Here is a 19700-nt window from a genome sequence, read left to right as displayed (position 1 = left end):
CTCCAAAATGATGAAGTAGATATAGAACAGAAAACACCATTTTGAGAGGTGGTACAAAGATGAAAAATTGTTTTGAGGGATGCACAACTACATAAACTTGTTTTGGTTTCACGTTCAGCATTCTTTTCAGACCCCTGGTGTCCAGAATGGTGCAATTTTTTTACGGCAGAAAATAGTTCTGCCATTTTGGAAACCTTGGATTTTGATTTTGATTTTCCAGTATCTTAGTGATTTTGACTCTAGCACTATGTGGCCCCCACAAACAGTCTCTTCCAAGCCACTTGATCAGGACAAACTAGTATGTCAGTGGATCGTTTGCAGGAAAAAACAACCACATCCCATTAAAAGTTAACTACAAACATGACACTTTTATTGAACATTTTTTTCCTGAATCAATTACAGAAACAAGAGTTAACTGTTTTGTTTTGTTTTTTTTTTCTAATCAGGGGAATCAAGTTCTATACATAGGCATGCTGCGTCACTGCACAGTCACAGCTGTGAAAACCAATATCACCCCTGTCAGCTGCCCTCAGTGGAACAGTCTGAAGGCAAGACAAGTCAGGAGTGGACAGGCAAGGACATGTCAAACCCAGGAAGGAGGGGTGTTCAATAGGCTGCCCAGGAACAACAAACTTAACATATAGAATTCTTGTGCAAATCTCACCACAGTCTATTTGATTTTAAACACAGAGACAATATCAGTTGGAGGATTCTCTTTTCACCTCTTGAGCTTTCAAACTAGCAGAGGAAGTTAAAACTAGGTCCAGTGATGATGGCATATGTACCCCTTTAGGTTCCTTTTTGAACCTTTTTTTTTTGGGAGTGGGGTGTCATATTTTGGACCGTTTCCCCTGACTTGAATCTCTGCCTCTCAAGAATCTCCAGAACCAGCTCTCTTTTTGTGTTCAAGAAAGCACGGACATAATTGTGTCATCAGAAATACACTTAAAATTATGATTGCTGTCACATGACCTTGACATAAATAGAGTTAGTATTCAACAGTACGTCTGAGAAAGGTCTTACATGTAGAAATGGTGATGAGCATGCACAGATAGGTAGTCGACAAGTGCAAAATCTACGAAGTCACATCTTATTATTGTTCTTTTTTTGTACTCCACATTGAGTGAAAACATCACAAGAATCGAAACCTCTCCCTCTCAGCTCTGAGAGTCGAATCTCCAGAGTTGTGTGTCACTGCTGCTGACCGTAATAAAACCCTGAGGACAGTTCTTCTTTTTGGGCCATGAATCAACAGATCTGGGGCCCGGCCTGGTTCCGACCCAGGTCGGCCTAAACAGAGCCTGTGATAGTGGGACAAGCTCTCTTTGGGCCTGGAGCGGGCCGGCTTTTAACTGTCCTAATTTAGTTTCCTCAGTGATAAGACTTACACATACAGTAGCACGGGTAGTCAAGGCCCAACCCTTGGTCTGGTAAGCCTGTCTTTTCAGTCATTGGCTCCGGGTTACTGAAAGGCCAGGGAGTCACCACTATGCCCAGGTCACGTGTGTTTATTCTGCCCTCCCTGCTCTGCTCTTTAGCATTACCCTATAATATCACAGAATCAGTCATTATCTACTGCATTAAGTGCGAAACATACTCACAGCCATTGGCATATTTCTTGAAAACAAACAAACAACAACAAAAAAAAAAATACTAAAAATAAAGTAGTATGTTTGTTGACATGAAGCTGTTACAGCAGCAAACAGTAAACCATTATCTTGGCTGAGAATACTGCTCAGGAGTTCAGCAAGATCTCTGAAGAGAAGGTACAACCAAAGTGGATCCCTTTAAATGACATTTTTTACGTTAATCAAATAAAATAAAACTTTTAAAAAAGCATATCTAGTGTCTTCAAAACATTTCCAAAATATTGGTTAAAAAAAACAGACACCAGCGAGAGAAATTAAAAGCATAATGTGACAAGCAAATGCATGAACACAAAGCAATCCAGTTAAAAACTCCCCCAGATAAAAACATTTTGCAGTAGTCAGATATCCAGTTGTTTACATGACACTGGTGTCTCAACTTCATCTACAATCAAAAAAAAAAAAAAGAAAAAAAGTAAAGGTAAACAACCAAGCAAAGCTTTACAGCACTGTTATGTACACAGCTTCTCAGGAGGAGAGAGCTGGTGTAGCAATGGGGGAGATGAAACGGAGACTCCAGTGAAACAGGAGTCCTTCTTGGCACGGGGACTTGGGCTAGCTGGCCCAGCCGCCACAGAAAGACTGACGGGGGAGGGGGAGGAGGAGGAGGAAGAGACACTTCACCAGATAAAGACAGCCATACAGAGCAGCACTGCCTCCCCTGCAACACACACACACACACACACACACACACACACACATACATGGACAGACACAGCAACGAACACTAAGACACTCAGCGAAGTGGAGGGAGCCATTTTCTCACACAGACAGGAGGCTGACGGAGGGAAGTCACAGGGATTTCAATGTCGCATAGACTCCCCCTGGACCGTCTCTCGCTATCTCTTTCCTCTCGCTCTTCCTTCCCGCCCCGCTTCCTCCCCTTCCCCTCCTCCAATCCTCCGCGTGAGCTCACACTTGATCTCCCTCTTTCTACCTTCACACTGTAAATCTGATCTCCCTGGCGCTCAAAGATATCTGCAACACACCAGTCGTGGCTCTAAATATAGTCCGTCACTCACAGTTTCGGCTACTGTATCTGCATCAAGAGGGGTGTCGGCGTCGTTCCTATATTACTGCACCTTGCCTGCCTGGAAGTTGTGCAGAAGGAAGAGAAACGGGGGGAATTTAGCACCAGAAACCAACCCCGACTATGAATTATCCTGTCGTCTCTCAACACACATAAAATCACAACACTCGCAAACATAAACACAGAAAGAGGAACTAAGTACAGGGGACCATTTCCTCGGTCCATTTCCCTCTGATATAAAGTGACAGTTTCTCCTGGCTGGTTCAAACCGCCACCGGCCACTGGAGATGTGGGAGAGCACAGCAGTCTGACCTAGATTCATAAACTGGTACCTCCCACTGACTGACTCTCTCCTCGTCCAATCAGAAGCCACTCTGCCTCATTGTTTTATCTAACAGCAGTTCATTAGCAGCTTATAATCCATCTCTTCAGGTGCTCCAAGCCTGGAGGTGGTTATTTGTAGTGTTTGTGTGTGTGTGTTGTTGTTTGTGTGTGTGTGTGTGTGTGTGTGTGTGTGTGTGAGTGTGTGTGTGTGTTTGGGGCCACTGGAGTTTCATTCCAACTGCAATTTCTGGGGGCTTCACAGTTTGTTTCGCATTTTGCGAGGTGTCCATGCAGGTGGGAGGATGCAGTGAGGTGAGAGGAGGAAGTTATATTCACAGTAGAAGTAGAGGAAAGCAAACCAGAAACAAGGAAAGAGAGGGAGAAGGAGCCAGCAAAGCCAGAGGGCAGGCGGGATAAAGTCTACACAAGGAGGATTTGTTGGTGTCCGGAGTTGAAATGGAAGGAATACATATACACTCTTTCTCTCACAAACACACACATGCACACCCACAGAGGCTGGATCCTTGTGCGGGGAGGGATGGAGGGAGCGGGGTGTTGCTCAAGCTGTACACTCGCCCGTGTGCTCTGTCTGTACCTACAGTGTGGTGGATTGATGGGAGGACAGAGCCAAATTTTTCCTCTTCAGTGCCAGCGTTTTGAGGAGCAGCAGCAAAGACGTCCCGACTGACAGGAAGAGAGGGAGAGCGAAAATAAAAGCGATAGATTTCACAGTTTTTTTTCGAGGATGCTTACAGTGCCGTAGTCTCGGGGGAGCAAAGTCAAATCAAACAAAAGAGTACTGCGTGTCGGTATTTTCAGAGCCAAGTCGGCTTACGTTTGTTTTTCTTCTTGTCAGCCACGTTTTGCAGTGATGCCAAAAATGGAGTTTATAAACCCTCCTACAGTGATTTGGTGTGCCAGAAGAGATTTACAAGACTTTAGCTCTGTCCTCCACACTCCCCCCCGCTTTTTTCTCAGTCTCCACACACACTCATACAATAGTTGGCGTAGTTGATTGGCACACACAGACAGTGTGTAAGTTCTTCAGTCTGTACACAGAGTGAAGGGGCCCTGTTGGTGTCCATGTTGAGTCCATTCCAACCAGGCTGGCCCCTCGTCCCGGGACCCCCTCCTCACCCTTTCCCTCCTCTTCTTCTCTTCTCATTTCTTCTGCGTCCTCTCCCTCACCACAGCTGCCTCCCTGTGTAAGTTGGAGGGGCGGAGGGCACCTGCAAGAAAGAGAGGAGGAGGGCACATATTGAGTTTGTGAGCCACCAACCTTCATTAGTATCATGCAAATATTCATGCATCTTCAAAGCACACAACATGTGCACAGGTAGCAGAGCACATCATTTTAATGCATTCCCTCCACTCGCTTTTTTCAAATGGGGGTGGACACACACAAACACACACACACACACACACACACATTAGGGGAGTAACAATTAATTAATTGCATTGATGCACTGATTGCAAATCTGCTCAAACAAGTAAACAGAATGAATTGCTCCAACCTCCGTCATTATGAAATGCTTTGAACTGAATCGTTCTTGATTTTTACAAAAGAAGACCTCATGTTGTGATCGATCACAAAACTATAAATTGTAACTTTATAACTAAACTAACTTATAACTAACTAAATGATGTTAAACAAATGTTAAACAAATTATATTGTTAAATTATTGTATGTTTTTTCCACATTAAGAAGAAAAAGGAGAGTCTTACATTACTGAATATGTATTGAACTGGCATAAAATTATGGCTAAATTCACTGAATCGAATCATCAACTCGAATCACGGTTTACAAATTTGGCTCAAACGGAATCACTCCAGAAAAGAAAAATCATTCTTAAAAAGAATTGCCAAATAGTGAATTGTGAATGGAAATGAGTCTGTGTTAAGCCACAGATTCTTACACACACACACACACACACACACACACAAATTCTTGCAAACGAATGATATTTTGCAGCTGAGAGCAGCTTCTTAAGGGTCTGTACTACAATTCATTTTCTGAGCAAAATCAGCAAATCACAAAACATGAGTTGCAATTTCTAGGAGCAGTGACTAAAAACCCATTTTGGTTTTATCCCTCATTCAATAAACCCAGATTGTTAGCAGAGTGTCGTCTCAGCATTTATAGCCTCCAGACTCCAGCAGTGTGTGTTGGGTGTGGTGTGGTGTGGTGTGGTGTGATGAGGCGGCCCTAATTCATAACACGACGGCTGGAAAGCAGTCACCTGTGCCAGCCAGAGTGCCCATTTATCCTGGCACAATGTTGGGCGTGAGAGGCCCGAGGGGACAGTCACATCACTCATGGAGAGAAAGCATCGTGGCTTATATTTACACACACAAACACAAACACACAAGTACAGAGAAGTGCTCTTTTACATTCTGCAAGACAGAAACAAGATGTGAAACCGTGGCTCTGTCTCAAACACAAGGAAACTTCTTGTTTGGGTGGCATTTCTTGATGATTTCTTGATTTCCCATTTGGGTAGGACACACAGGAAATGTCCTGTTAAAGGTAAACTATATGAAACTGCACACTGAGGCTCAGCTGACCAAAAAACAAAAAACAACAACAACAACAAAAAAAAAGAACTTAACTTTATGCTTGAATCTGCATGGTTCTCATCATCAGCCACTCACTGATAGTGTACGTCCTATTCCACATTTTTTGTCAGTTGATTTTAAAGTGACAGTTTTAAAATCAAAATAAATCTTTAGAGTAACGTCTGTTGCCCAGTTTTAAAGGAAACATATAGTGGTTCCTTTACCAGAATACAAAATCCACAATGCATGGTAACATCAATGTAGCAGTTTCTCTTACACCTGTTTAAATTAAAAAAGGACAGAAGTCCTTTTTGACACTAATATCTGACTTTCAATATACATTTTATGTGAAAACTGTAAATCACATTTATTACTTTTAATCCGGTCAGGTCTTTCTATTAAACAGTTTAAATTATTGGTACTAATTGAACGTGCTGCTGAATTCAAAAGGGTCAAACAGTGCCACCAGTGGAACTCTACTGCAGCTGCAGTACGCGGCGTTGCCTAGGAGTGTCGTCTCAAACTCTGCTACCAGTTGTCAAAGAGCTTTATTAGGAAATTTCATACGTGTGAACAAGGAGACAAGGATCCTTCCTTGCATTTGAAAGGAGCTCATGAGTGAAAAACCCGTCCGTGCATGGACACAAACATGAAGCACACACAGACACATGTAGCCCTACATGTACATGCACAACTGCACACGCACACGTGCACACACACCTCACACCTCTCCCTCATTCCTGTGCAATGAAGAATGTTCCAGAACGCACCAATGTGCATGCATCTTCTGCGGCGGCTGAATGAGAGAGTAGTGTGTAAGCGGCGTGTACCTGTGACTGTGATGATGTACTCACCGCTCCCCCGTTCAGGATCATGGTCATCTCAGTGGGCTGGTACACATTGCTGCGGAAAGGAGCGCTGGGCCTGGCACCAGTGTTTCCATTATGGTGCCCACCGCCGCCACTCCTCAGGCCTGCCATGGAGAACACAGAGAGGCAGACAGGGATTACTCAATGTGACTCACACATCACTCTCTCTCTTTCTCTCTTGAAAGATAGAAACTTTGGTACATAGTCCTACACCATGGAGCAACATTTTCCTCCTGTATTTATTTCAGGCCAAGCATGGTAAAACTGCCTGTGTTCTATTACATTCCACCCCCAGCCTGTGGACAGAAATATTATACATTCTTCCCTATAATATTGGATTGTGCTGTACCTGCAGTGTTCTCGTCGTTGTATCCATAGCCCTGGTTCTCCACAAACTGCCTGTGGGAGAGAGGGATGTCCTCATCAAAGCTGGTCTCCCTCATCCTTGTTGAGTTCTGTGAGGTGTCGAAGTAGTCAGGCGCGGTGGGCTGAGGTGGCGGTCTCAGACAAATATGAGCTTCAGGGATGGCGTGGAAGAGCAGCAGGAGCCAACCCTGGGCCACCAGCGCGATTGCCAGGGCCGGGTCATTCCAGTCGGGGGACCTCCCAAGCCAGGCGTTGCCGTAGAGATAGAAACCCACCCAGGCCACCCACAGCAACAGGGACAGCAGGCAGGTCACCAGCAGCCAGATGGCACTGCAGCGCCACTGACGTGTCTTCCCACACAGTGCCAGGGAGGCGGCAGTGAGCGCAGCTAGCAAGAGAGCTAGCACATAGCTGCAGGCTAACGCAAAGTCCAGAGGCAGGTACTGGCAGGCAGCGCGTCCCTCTCTCAGCACGGTCAGAAGTAGCCACTCAGCAGCGATGATGCCCTGCACAGCGCTCAGACCCAGGGCCAGGCCTGTGAGTGCGCAGCCGCCTGGGCTCCGGCGCTCCCGGCCCAGCCGGCGCAGGCGAACACCCTGCACCAGCAAGCAGGAGAAGCAAACAGCGAAGAGGAGGCCCCACAAGGCCCGGCGGAGCAAACACAATGACTCATCCTGCTCGATTAGGTAAGCGAAGCTCAGGCTGAACAGGCCAAGGATGCCAAGGAGCAGCAGGAGGATGGGTCCCACACCGCTACGTTTCTCCGCCTCACTGACGTGGCGTAAACGGCACAGCAGGACTAGGGCCAGCAAGATAGCAGCCAACGCCCCGCCAGCAGCCACTGACTCAACAGCCACACCCCATATGGAGTCCAGGTCACAGAGCAGGGTGTAGGGACGCACCAGGCCCCAGCCACAGCCCCGCGGCAGAGTCTCAGAGGTTTCCTCAGAGTCTTGGCTGCTGGCGCGATGGGCCACGGTCAGCAGCAGCAGCAGGAGGACTGGGAGGAACGCCATCTCTGAGAGGCACAAGATAGAGAGAGATGGTGCAAAGAACAAGGGACAAACAATGGGAATGGTCAGAAGAAGGGAAAGTCAAAGAAAGAGAGAAAAGAAAGAAAGACAGTGAGTCATTCTGGTTATAAATGTTTAGAGCAACAGAGCTGAGCAGTCAGTCACTGCCACAGCAATCATCTGCCTGTGAGCAACAATAAAGTCAATTTGCCACTGCTGTGTTGTAGGAAGGAAACAAAGGACGGTAACTCACAGAGGGTAAATGACTGAAGCTTTTTCATCCATTTCACACATACACATACACATCCTGTATTACAAGTAATAAGCACAGTGTCCTTTTTGCTATTTTAGGGGTCAGCACTACAGCATTGTTTTTTTTTACACACACCCTCACACAAACAGATACATCCACGCAGGATAACACCTACAAACCCAGGAACACCGAGAGCACTTGCTCTCAGTCCACCCACAAGGCAGCAAGCTCAGTCAGAGAGCTTACAACGCCTCAGAACAGGGTTTCAGTTCTGTGATTAGTCCAGTCCTGTCTGGTCTGCTGGCTGCCAGCACGCGGACAAGAACACTCTATGTAGTATCGCGCATAATTTTGTGAAAAAACGGAGATAAAGAGAAAAGAACCAGCGCGTACAAACAGCTCTACTCACTATCAGGCATCTAAGGGCATCTAGCAAGGTGTGAGACAATACACACAAACACACTGCCTCCAGCACAAGCTCTGTCTACCAAATGCTCATGCACTTTTGAGTGAAGCGTCCTAGTGGAAAAAAAAAACAAAGCAGTGCTCAGTGTACAAGGGAGGAAATCAATGCTGTCTCAGTCTACCTATCTCTTTATTCATCACAGCTGTCAGACACACACATACACACACACACACACACACACACATACAAACATATACACACACAGATGCACACACTTGAGCAAGTTTTTTTTTTCCAGGTTGATCATTGCTGACAAGTTCCTGTGTTTTATGTGATGCTGATCTGTATTTAAGAACGCCACAGACATACACACACACACACACAAACACACACAGCTTAGTGAGCCAAGTTAGTCAACTGTCTTTCCACTACATCACTGACCTTTGAAATGTTCTTTCTAAGATGGCTCATACATTGTGTTGTACCAAACACACACACACACACACACACACACACACACACACACACACACACACACACTTGCTCCTCTGTGTCCCCACTGTTAACTGTGTCTACAGCTAGGCTTTTGTTTGTTTCATCGGACTTCAGACTTACAGTGGCTTTGAGGCCGTGACATAAAAAAATCCTCCCGGTGTCTACAAATAGACTGTAACACAATATTTACATACCACATAAAGGACACTGGATTTCCCCAGCCTCAGATTGTCTCTCCAAGCCACTCAGTCACAGAGTGTTAATGGTCTGGTCGTCAGGGAAGAGCGCTAGGTTTAACTACACACTAGCAAGGGCTATGGGTCACACAGAGTCCTTCCAGCACACACGCTGCTTAAATGGGGCAGACAGTCAGAGAGAGCAAGACGAAGTGAGGCTGATGCAGCCCCTAGACACTCACTGGAAAATAGAAACAGAGATGGGAGGAAGCCTAGTCTCTCTGCATGGGAAATGTGCTCAGAATAGACTTGCATTTCAATTTTGTAATCAGTCACTTACATGTGACTGATCTGACTTTGTATAGAGGTACAGTTAATTGTGTTTTAGTGTAATTAGTTGAGTCCATGGCTCCATGTTGATGAAATTAGCCAAACCAAGGTTACTTTTGTTTGGGAGAAGGGCATGTAAATGTGGGATTAAAGGAACAGTTGTTTACACACTTACCCCGAGTGCAATATTTCCTCATTTACCCCTTGTGCAATCTGTCTAGTTTCTGTGTGATTTGGCAAGGTTTCCAGTCAAACTGTAAGTTTGTCTGCTGGTCTTTCTGTTTTAGTTTCTCCTCCTTTTTGCAACCTGTTTTTCCCTCATGGTGGGACAAGAGACAGACTTTACTGTATGTATTCACCCTCAATGAGTATGGAGCGGATAGATACAGCTTGCCAGTGTTCTCTGGCAGGAAAATAGTGCCCAACAAAACTCTTCTCTACCCAGGGCCATGGATTATGTCAGGTATGTGTGTTGTTGTATTTGGAAAGAGCTGTTGCTGTTGATTTTTTTTTTCACATGTTAAGTTTTGACAGTTTGAGCCTCACAAATGAATACACATCCAGCCCAGCTGTACTAGGAACCAGGGAAAACAGGGAAGATCACAGCAGAGTGGAAACTGCGCCAAATCACATAGAAAATATCTATCTGGATAAACTGCCCGAGGGTTAAGTGGGAAAATATCTTTTTTTTGTATTTTTTCTGTAATCTCTTTCATTAAAGGCAGTCACAAAAACTAAACGAGAGATATCAAAGCCAGACAAAAAGTCCTCAGTGATTGGCAGCTACATAAACACATATACACTGCCAGCATAGTCAGTCCATCCATTCGTTTCCAGGCTTTTGATGTGCCTTTGCAATTTTTGCATTTTTAAGTTAGCGGATGTTTACAACATGCAAATTATCATTATGCAAGTTTCCTTGAGGCCCCAGAGGGCATAACAGTGTAAAATATGCGCATGGGAGTGTGGGGAGAGGGGGGTTGGGAGCGTAGGTGGATTCATGTATCCTTTAGAGAATTACACCCCTCGAATCTCTCCTCCTACCTCCTCATTACTAAAATCCATCCCTCTCTTTCTGTCTTTTTTCCCCCCTCATAAAAGCCTTCTTCTCGTCATTTTCTGTTATTCCCTCCCCACCTTCTTGCAGCTGCAAACAGCCGCTGGTTATTATTGGTCTACATTAACATCAATCAGCCCATACAGAGGGATGAGTCACCCAAACACACACAGACACACACACACACACACACACACACACAGACAAAACTGGATTTTCACATACATAAATGCATGCTCACATAAGCACATTGGGTCGAATGCACGCACACACACACACACACACACACACACACACACACACACACACACACACACACACACACACACAGGGTTCCTACACATTTTCCATGTCAAAATGCTTTTCCAGATGTACACTGCTATAACAGATTGCTGATAACTAAATGTTTATCAGGCCTGTAACTTATTCAGGTCGAAAAACAAAAACAAAAACAAGATGTGCCCGGTGCAGAGGATGGTTTTAAAAGCTCTGTGTGCTTCTTGCCTTATGTGTGACTGCAAATGGCTGCCTCACCCATATTTGATATATCAAACAACTTAGCAGATGATTTACAGAGTGGTTTTGTTTCGGATTTCAGATCCTTCACTAACAATTTTAAGTTATATATGGATGGGTTAGCCGCTTATCTGAAAATTTGCATTCAAACTGCAAACTAGGGGGAACTAGAGGAAGCAGCCAGGCTATGGCAACTACAGCACAGAGGCCAAAAACAGTCGAAAGGGGGCATTTGAATTGTTCTCTCCCGTTCTTTGAATGTAAAACACAGCTTCATCAAAATGAAAAACATATTATAATGTATGTGTTTTTATCTATCAATCAACTAAATTTATTTAAAGTGCAAAATCACCATGCAGCATGATCCTGATAGACTTTACAATTAAAAGAATATATAGCAAGCAAATAGAGCAACAACCAGGGCATCCTGGCAGCTCGCCAGATAAGAGCACCATTTGTTAGGGCTGAGTCCTGATTGCAGTGTCCTGGGTGCGAATCCGATCTCAGGGCATTTGTGCATGTGATTCCTCTCTGCCCTGCCTGTCCTGTCTCTGTCTGCTGTGACTGTCAAATAAAACAGAGAAATAAATAAATAAAATAACTACATTGAAAACATCAATGTTATGGGGATGTTAGATGCTGTTGGACCAAACCAAGTTGTAGGGTAGGCTGTAATGAAGTGAATAACGGTAAGTTTTCAGTCTTGATTTAAAAATTTCAACTGAATGTGCATCTTTAACATGTAATGGCAGGCCATTCCAGAGATAAGAAGCATGGTAGGCAAATGATTCTTTGTTAAGTGTAGGAATGACCAGGAGACCAACATCGAGAGAGCGAAGAGGGCGTGCTGGAGTGTATGATGTAATTAGTTCAGATTGACAAGTTGGTGCCAATCTGAACCTTTAGTTAAGTTAAATTAAGTTAAAGAAGAATTTAGGCTTGGGCCAACTGACGATTGAGCTGGCAATCGCCAATGGGCGGAATCTATCGCCACTGCCAGTTTAGCGGCCGATGCTGTACGATGTCGCCCCCGGATGCGCTTTGCCCCTCCGCCGTCACTCTCACTCTGTCCATGGTTCTTGAATAGCAGCCAGCACCTCTGCCAACACCAGCATCTGCCGCCACCACTGCCACCCACCCCAGCCCCTCTCCAACTGTAGTCTGGAAAATGGAAAATGTTTTTCCAGACTTTTTCCTCATTTTCCCATACATTTCTAGACCTAGGAGTTATCAAAATAATAATGCATACTTTTTCATACTTTTGCAGCCTGTATAGGAACCCTGCACACAAACACCCTTTGTGTCGACACATACACACACACACACACATACACATGCGCACACATAAACACACACTCCTGAGAGAGCTGTGCTTACTACTAAAATCATGCTGTTTTCTGTCAGAGCCCCTGATAACCATGGTTATGCCCGGCTCACTGAATGACAGGAATAACAGACAGGAAGGAGAGAGATGACTGATCACTCATCTTCAACAAGCCAAGCACACTGCTCTCTCTTGCTCTCTGTATTCCTCTCTCTCTCTCTCTCTCTCTCTCTCTCTCTCCCTCGTTTTTACATCTGTCTTTGTCACTGACTAACAACAAGGCCTGTAAAAACACACAGCTACAAAACAGTGCACATTTACAACAGGAGGGAGAGACCTGAGAGCATGAGCTGAAACTCATGTTCGTCACTCACACTCTCACTCACTCACTTGTTCACTCTGTCACACACTCACCCAGTCACTCCCCCTAGCACAGATGGCTGCTCTGGCTGCTTTCGAGTGCGAGTTGGCAGACTGGTGAGTTGAGAGCTGAAGGATGCACACGGACAGCCGCCAGTGGCCATACACACACACACACACACACACACACACACACACACAGTCAAACACAGTCACATGTACGCATTCAGCCAGACATGCAGACACAAAATCACATATGGTCATACTACCCTCTCTCTCACACACGCAATATACATAACACACACCAACAGCACAAATGCCACTCACACAAATCCTCTCTCACCCCTCCTTCCCAGTTAATATGAGTCATGTGAAAGCGGAGAGAGCCCCCTCGGCCTTCCTCTTTCTACAGAGGATGCATGCCGCCTGCCCTCCCTCATTCTCTCTAGACATGTTTCTCTCTCTGTCACTCCCGCTCTGTGCAGCCATTTCTGTTCTCTCCTCCATTTAAATCCTCTATTCATTTGGACCGGCATGCCTCCTCCCCTCCAGTGTCAGAGCGGTCTCATCCCTCAGCTACACTTGAAGATGCACTGTGAAAGATGTGTGCCTCGCATCCTATCCCCCTTCCAACATTTCTCCCTTGCCGTCTAATCACAAAGCAGTCCTCTCTCCATTTCATTTTGGCTCTCTTCTTCTCTGTCAGACCCTTTTTTCTCCCCTTCTCTAAGCTTGACCCCCTCCTTCTCCTCACTTTCCCTTACCCCCCCCCACCACCATCTCCTCTTCCTCCTCTCTCGCCTTCCCCTCACTGCCTTTATTCTCTCAGTCTATCTTATGTAACTGGGGGAAGGATCCAGCTTTTGCCAGTTCTGCTGCATGGCTGCTGTTTCTCAGGCATCATCTTCCACAGTGCCAGGGAGCCTGCTGGCACATAGAGAACCTTCTTTAGTTCTGAATGCTGTACCACGCTTACATGCATTCATGTAGCGCGTGTTTATACACACACACACACACACACACGAACACACACGCACGCACACACACACACACACACACACACACACACACACACACACACACACACACACACACACACACAAGCATGCACATGCATGCACACAGACAAACTGGCACTGTGTACAAGTGTGCTGGTCCCATTTGCATACAAATATAACCTGCTGTTGTGTGGCATGTATTATGCATGAAGACACAACATTTAAACAAGTATGCCGTATGCATTCCTTATAGAGCAGTTGTTAACAATGGCATTTACTGTGATTCGTGTGATGCCAGCACACAACAGAAATACAGCCATGTGAGCGCAACCGTGCAGCACTGCAGGCACTCAAATCTGCTTCAGGCTGGATAGGCAGAGATGGTGAAATCTAACGAGCCCTCCTGCACAATTACCATCTCCTATAATTATCAGACATAGTGCACAACCAGATGCTGTGTAATTACCATGGTGATAATTGGGCGGATGATTACATTTTGACGACTCTTTTCTATCCCCATTCTCTCACCTACTGCTTTATTCAGACTCCTGTGATAATAATTGAGCAAGTGAATAAGAGTGTACACATGTGACAGTGTGTGAGTGCATGCGTTTGTGTGTGTATGGTTGTATGTATATGTCTGGCACATCAGTGATGCAGCTGTGGAGGTTAGCAGGTCATTTCCGGGCCTGGCAGGGAGACAGACTGTCCTGACATCCACTCATCTGACTCTGGCTCCGCCCTCTGTCCTCCAGAAGAACCAGCAGAATTACACTGGTACACACCTCCTTTTCAGCCAGTGCATGTATATCTCACATGAACAGCTAGGCTTACATAAGTACGCCTTTGATAACACAGCAGACATCAGCCCTGAGTACTTCGGTTAAGTCGATCTGCATCAACACGAAGGTCATGGGTTGAAATTCCCTGTACTGTAGAGATAGCACAGGCTGTCTGGATGTGCTGTCTCACTGTACCGAGATTTACTTTGGATTAAAATCACATCTGTGCATCTAAAGAGTCAGCATAATTTATTTGCTAAGTTTGCCATCGGAGTCATTTCAGAGTGGTGTTTTTGTCCTTTGCAACTTTCTGTCTTCTATCTGTCACTCTCGACCTTCTGCGCCGACTTGAGTGAGAATAATTGGCTACAAGTAAACTTCCAGAGTTGGAGGCTGGCCTGAAGCAAGCTTCATAGGGGAAACAGAAACAGAGGGGTCACAGGAGTAATGAGTGCTAATAAGGGCTTGACTCCTGAGGACTTACAGCTCTGTGTCTCTCTCCTTCTCTGACGCTCTTTTTCTTTGTTTTTAGAAAAGCTGGTTGGCTAACCAACCTCCATAGAGCATCATTTACGTTTCTGACGTTTAGCTCACAAGCATCCCAAGGCTGCATACATCCCACATGATTGTTGTGAGGACTGATTCTATAATGGAGATGGTCTGACTAATAACAGGTTGATTTTGCTTCCCATTGTTTCCCGTCTCCTGTCTTCCAAACTGATCTCACCAATCCCTCGCAGCTGGTGGTGACAGATTAAAGGAAAGGAATGAAACAGGAAGAGAAACACAGAGAACTAAACATAGATATGTGTGCAAGAATGGCGTATGGGCATGCTAAAATACTGAAAAGGGGTCAGTGAGAACAATGTTCTGGAACAAAAACAGAGAAAGGAGAGCCAAGAGAGACAAAATCCAAAGCGATTGAATGGTGACACTGGGAAAGAGGCGGCCCTTTCACGGTGCTGGCCTCCCGGGTGTCAGTGTGGAGAGATCCACAGTGGAGCTATTTTCCCCAGCCTCTCCAGGCATCTCTGGTCCTCCTAATTAGGCCTCATTACCATGTGACTGGGCTCGCAGCGTGACCATATGCTAATTGACTTGGCAATTAACAGTGCCAATGTTTAATCTCAACCTTAACCCCTACCTCACCTCCCTTCTTTCCGTCCTGTTTGTCCTATATCAGCATCTGACAAGAGGGTCGGTGAAATGTGAAAATACTACTCCCACTCCCCCAAACGGCAAAAATCAAGGCTGTAGGGACCGCATGTCATGCATTCCATGTCCATGTGATATCAAAATGGATCGTCCATTATAGATGAAGCTGGAGGGGCCATAGTAGGATGAATCGGGGCTGATCACAGGAGCAGGGAGCGATCAGCTATGGTTTAACAGTGTGATAGTGATCAGAGGAGCTGCTGGGTCTGTAGACTGGAGAGACAAGGCAGAGCCGGATGGGTGGGGGAAGCTTTCAACGTGGAAGCGAGCCTTGTCTGCTATGTGACATGCTGTGAGCAGGTGCCTGGAGAGTGTGTGTGTTTATACATGTGTGTTTCTGTGTCCTGGTTCTAAAATGCACGTATGCAAGGGGGAAGAGGGAAGTTCCCATGCATGTGGAATCCACACTATGTAGTCCACATCATGTGCTTGGCTGTAGCAGGTGTTTAATAAATAGGTCTCTCTCACACACACACAAACACACACACACACACACACACACACACACACACACACAGACAAAAAATCATCCAAACGAGGTACATATGGCATCAGCCCCAAGGAGAGAGCATCCTCTTCTCCCAAGAGAGGACTAACAAACTCAGTGTGACATGAAAACACAGCCTGAGAATAAACAGCTCCACTCGACTGAATATTGATTTATGGTGGAAAACAGCACACTCTAAAACAAGCCCGAGAGCTCTCTGAACAGACAAACTGGCCTACTGTACTAATGGTGCCTGGAGGCCCATGCTATCAGATCAAGCTTCTATGTATTGACCAAGAGACAGACACTCTGTGCACTGGAAGTCCTACATCCATGATCTAAAAGGAGTCAGATGTCCTGCTGGGTATTAGAGTACAACCTCTTGCCAAGTCAGAAGACCTATATATGGATAGTCAGATCTTAGGGACCCCAACCCCTCCACAAAAAAAGCAGTAACAGGGTTACATCTCTTATGGGGAAAACTTTTGGTGTCAGTTGGACTAAAGGACAGTTTTCTGCAAATGCAGTAAAAACAGCACTGGCCACATGGGAGGGTCTGTAGGGAATTCCAGAAGAGCGTGTTTGTTTGAGGGACCAGCAATAAGACTACTGTTACAGAGGTGTGTGTGTGTGTGTGTGTGTGTGTGTGTGTGTGTGTGTGTGGAAGGTGGGAAGCGGGGTGGGGGGTGTTTTCACATCCTAAAATTAAGCATCTATCCTCAGCGGGTCTAAAATAAAGAATGGAGGGGAGGGAGTCCAATGATCGCCACTCTTAAAATATCCTTAGGTAGGTAGTGTATTATCATGGCTTGTCATAAAATGGAGCGGTGGCTACTAAACCACCAACGTTGCCATCCCCTTGAACAAGATGTTACACAGCCAGTCACATCAGACATGAGTGGTGCATGAGCATGACAGAATATATACAGTATATATGTGTTCTGTCAAGGTTACTATAATGGGTTTGTCAAAATGCCAATGGGTGCCCCTTCGGGTCAAAGCCATATGTGCCAAGCGCTGCGCGTAGATTTACGTTTCCCTAACAACGAGGTCTACAATCCGCCGTGCCCTCTCGGTTACAGCAAATGCCACAGCTTTCATAAACCCGTGCAATTGGTGCATTGACATCGCCTTTCCCACAACACTGTCAGCGATGCAACTTCCACCTCAGTGGCGATAAAACCCGAAACAGACCCGTTTTCATCAAACGGCAGAGGATGAATAAAAAAAAAACCGAGATCGCTGTGTGCTTTCCACCCCAAAATAACCAATGCCTATTAAATATATCATGCACAACAATTTTGCAAGGCTATTACACTCCCATAACCCCTTCCCTAATCAATGTGCTGTGGGCTAAATCGGTAGCACGTACCTTAAGATGTAAACAAATCCGATAGAGAACGAAGGCAGATGCACAGCTGTCGGGCTTTACAGGAGACTAGATCGAAAAAAATGTCACATTTCGGAATGAGCTCCACTCGCTGGCTTTGCGTATTCACTCTCCATCCATATGAACCTGTGTGAGATCAGATAAGCCCAGATGAATCCTCCACCTCCGGGGTGAAAACCAGAGGAACCCAGTTATTCAACCCGTTCCCGTCGTCCTCCGAAACAGAATGAGCATTTATACCGCGTCCTTGTGACGAGCTGGAGTCCAAATGGGGGTGTCAGTGTTTGGTTATGTTACTGATTCTCTGTCGTTTTCCCCTAAATCCTTTGTTCAGTGGTGCGCTCCCCGGGCTTACTCTTGCACGAAGATGGGATGGCAAATCTTGATTAATTAAAATACCCTGATTGTAGAGATCAACTGATGCTCATAAATCATGTGCCAAAACCAGCAGGATTCCCTTTTCCTGGTACTATGCTGATTATGCCGCTCAGTGTCCAGGTTGGTGCTTACTGCTCCCGGCTGCACATCTCCCGACTGAATGCATCACTAAGTCTGCGCTCCGATAAACGTGTGCGTAATGATAATCCCCGTCCACCCAGCGAGCGAGAGAGAGAGAGAGCCTAAGCTACATGACAGCTCGCTATAGAGCCTCCACAGTCCCCACTGCCTCCCCTGTCCTCCCTCCCTTTCTGTGCACCTTTTTTAACTCCTAAAACTGGTGCCTGAGGGGGAGACCACGTTTTTTCAAGACCTTTCTAGACGCACAGCGGGTCACACACACAAACACCCTCCCAAATCTAGGCTGTTGTTTGGGGACCAGTCAGTCACTATCGTTCCTACACATTCCAAACTCAACCTGCCACTCTGGTGGTTATTTGTAGCTCGTTGTAGTTATTTTTCACTCGCTCGGTGCGCCAAAGCAGAGAAACGGTACCGGCGTAATGTCAAATAGCCGATGATGTTTCCGGTTACGACTTCAGAATAAAACCCTTAGGGATATATATATTTTTTCATCCATGTGCTCTAATAATGAACATTGCGTCGTGCAATGACCACAACAATCAAACACAAATTAAAACGCTGTCACAAGCAGTCACGTAGAAGCCAGCTCCTTTTTCCTTGTGACAGGTTCGCAAAAAGCGCACCACACCATGTGCGCTCCTCCCAAAAAAGAAGGAAAAACTAAATCAAAAAGAAAGGAAATTTCCCAAGTTAATGTCGCAGAGGCCAGGAGCAGAGGAGCTTCTGACATAGCGAGTGCCCTCCGTTCACTTTGCGGTCAGTGGCTTTAATGAGAGCCAATAAGGCACTTTTGGCCAATAAAACATTTTTATGGCTGCCATAAAAATGCCGCGAGCAGTTTGACAACAAAATGGTGTGATCATGCCTACTTGAAAAATGTACTGCAACGTTTATATTATTGTCGTTATTGTTACTGTTGTTGTCATTTTTATTACTACTACTATTATTGCTATTATCATTCTAATCATTATTATTATTATCAATCATTATCAATGAACCTTTCATTTTGAAGGCAAAATCACTGTATTTCCGGTATTGTTCTGGCAATCTCAGGGTATTCAACTCGAAACTGCTCATTTTTCCCTCCGGTCACATGCGCGTCCTCAGCTGTTCTAATCCGTCTGCTGGGGAGGTTTTCAGTGGTGAAGCCCCAGTGTCCTCCCCCCACCGTCCCATCCCAAGACCCCAGCATGATGGGAAGGTGGACGGTGATTATTTGTGCCACGGTTTTCACCCCTCGCATCATAGCATCTGACATTTGTTTTTGGATTTCCCCGGTTGGGTGGTCGTTCAGCCTCACGCAAGCAGTAGAACATGGCAGCCGCGAGATTTCTGCCCACATGACCACAACCGTGCGTAATCCAGGTAATCACAATCACAACCAGTGGCTTTACGTTCACACATTGAATATTGATGTCAATAACGAAGTAGCGCGCCTGATTTCACCACACACACACACACACACACACACACACACACACACACACACACACACACACACACACAGAGCGGTCCCAGCTATCACGGGATTGCACATAATCCAGTAATTTCGGGGTGTTAATCACACTTTGGCTCCTGCACATGA

The 19700-nt window shown here is 45.6% G+C and overlaps 1 protein-coding gene across 2 annotated transcripts; it reads right to left on the bottom strand.

The window, feature by feature from the left end:
- Positions 1–341: 341 nt before the first annotated feature.
- gprc5ba (G protein-coupled receptor, class C, group 5, member Ba) lies at positions 342–18745 on the bottom strand. Of its 2 annotated transcripts, none has more exons than XM_030058032.1 (4): positions 17576–18745; positions 6775–7809; positions 6387–6529; positions 342–4229 (listed from the first exon to the last, which is right to left on the bottom strand). In XM_030058032.1, the coding sequence occupies exons 2-4, from the start codon at positions 7805–7807 to the stop codon at positions 4185–4187; spliced, it is 1221 nt and encodes a 406-aa protein (XP_029913892.1). In that variant the 5' UTR covers positions 7808–7809; positions 17576–18745; the 3' UTR covers positions 342–4184. The 2 variants fall into 2 exon arrangements, with proteins under 2 accessions (XP_029913892.1, XP_029913894.1); XM_030058034.1 differs by having other exon boundaries at positions 6411–6529.
- Positions 18746–19700: the final 955 nt, after the last annotated feature.

The sequence above is a fragment of the Myripristis murdjan genome, chromosome 8 (genome assembly GCF_902150065.1).
Source record: "Myripristis murdjan chromosome 8, fMyrMur1.1, whole genome shotgun sequence".
Taxonomy (NCBI): Eukaryota; Metazoa; Chordata; class Actinopteri; order Holocentriformes; family Holocentridae; genus Myripristis; species Myripristis murdjan.
The sequence above is the reverse complement of the archived record's forward strand: the minus strand, read 5'-3'. Positions and strand labels throughout refer to the sequence as shown.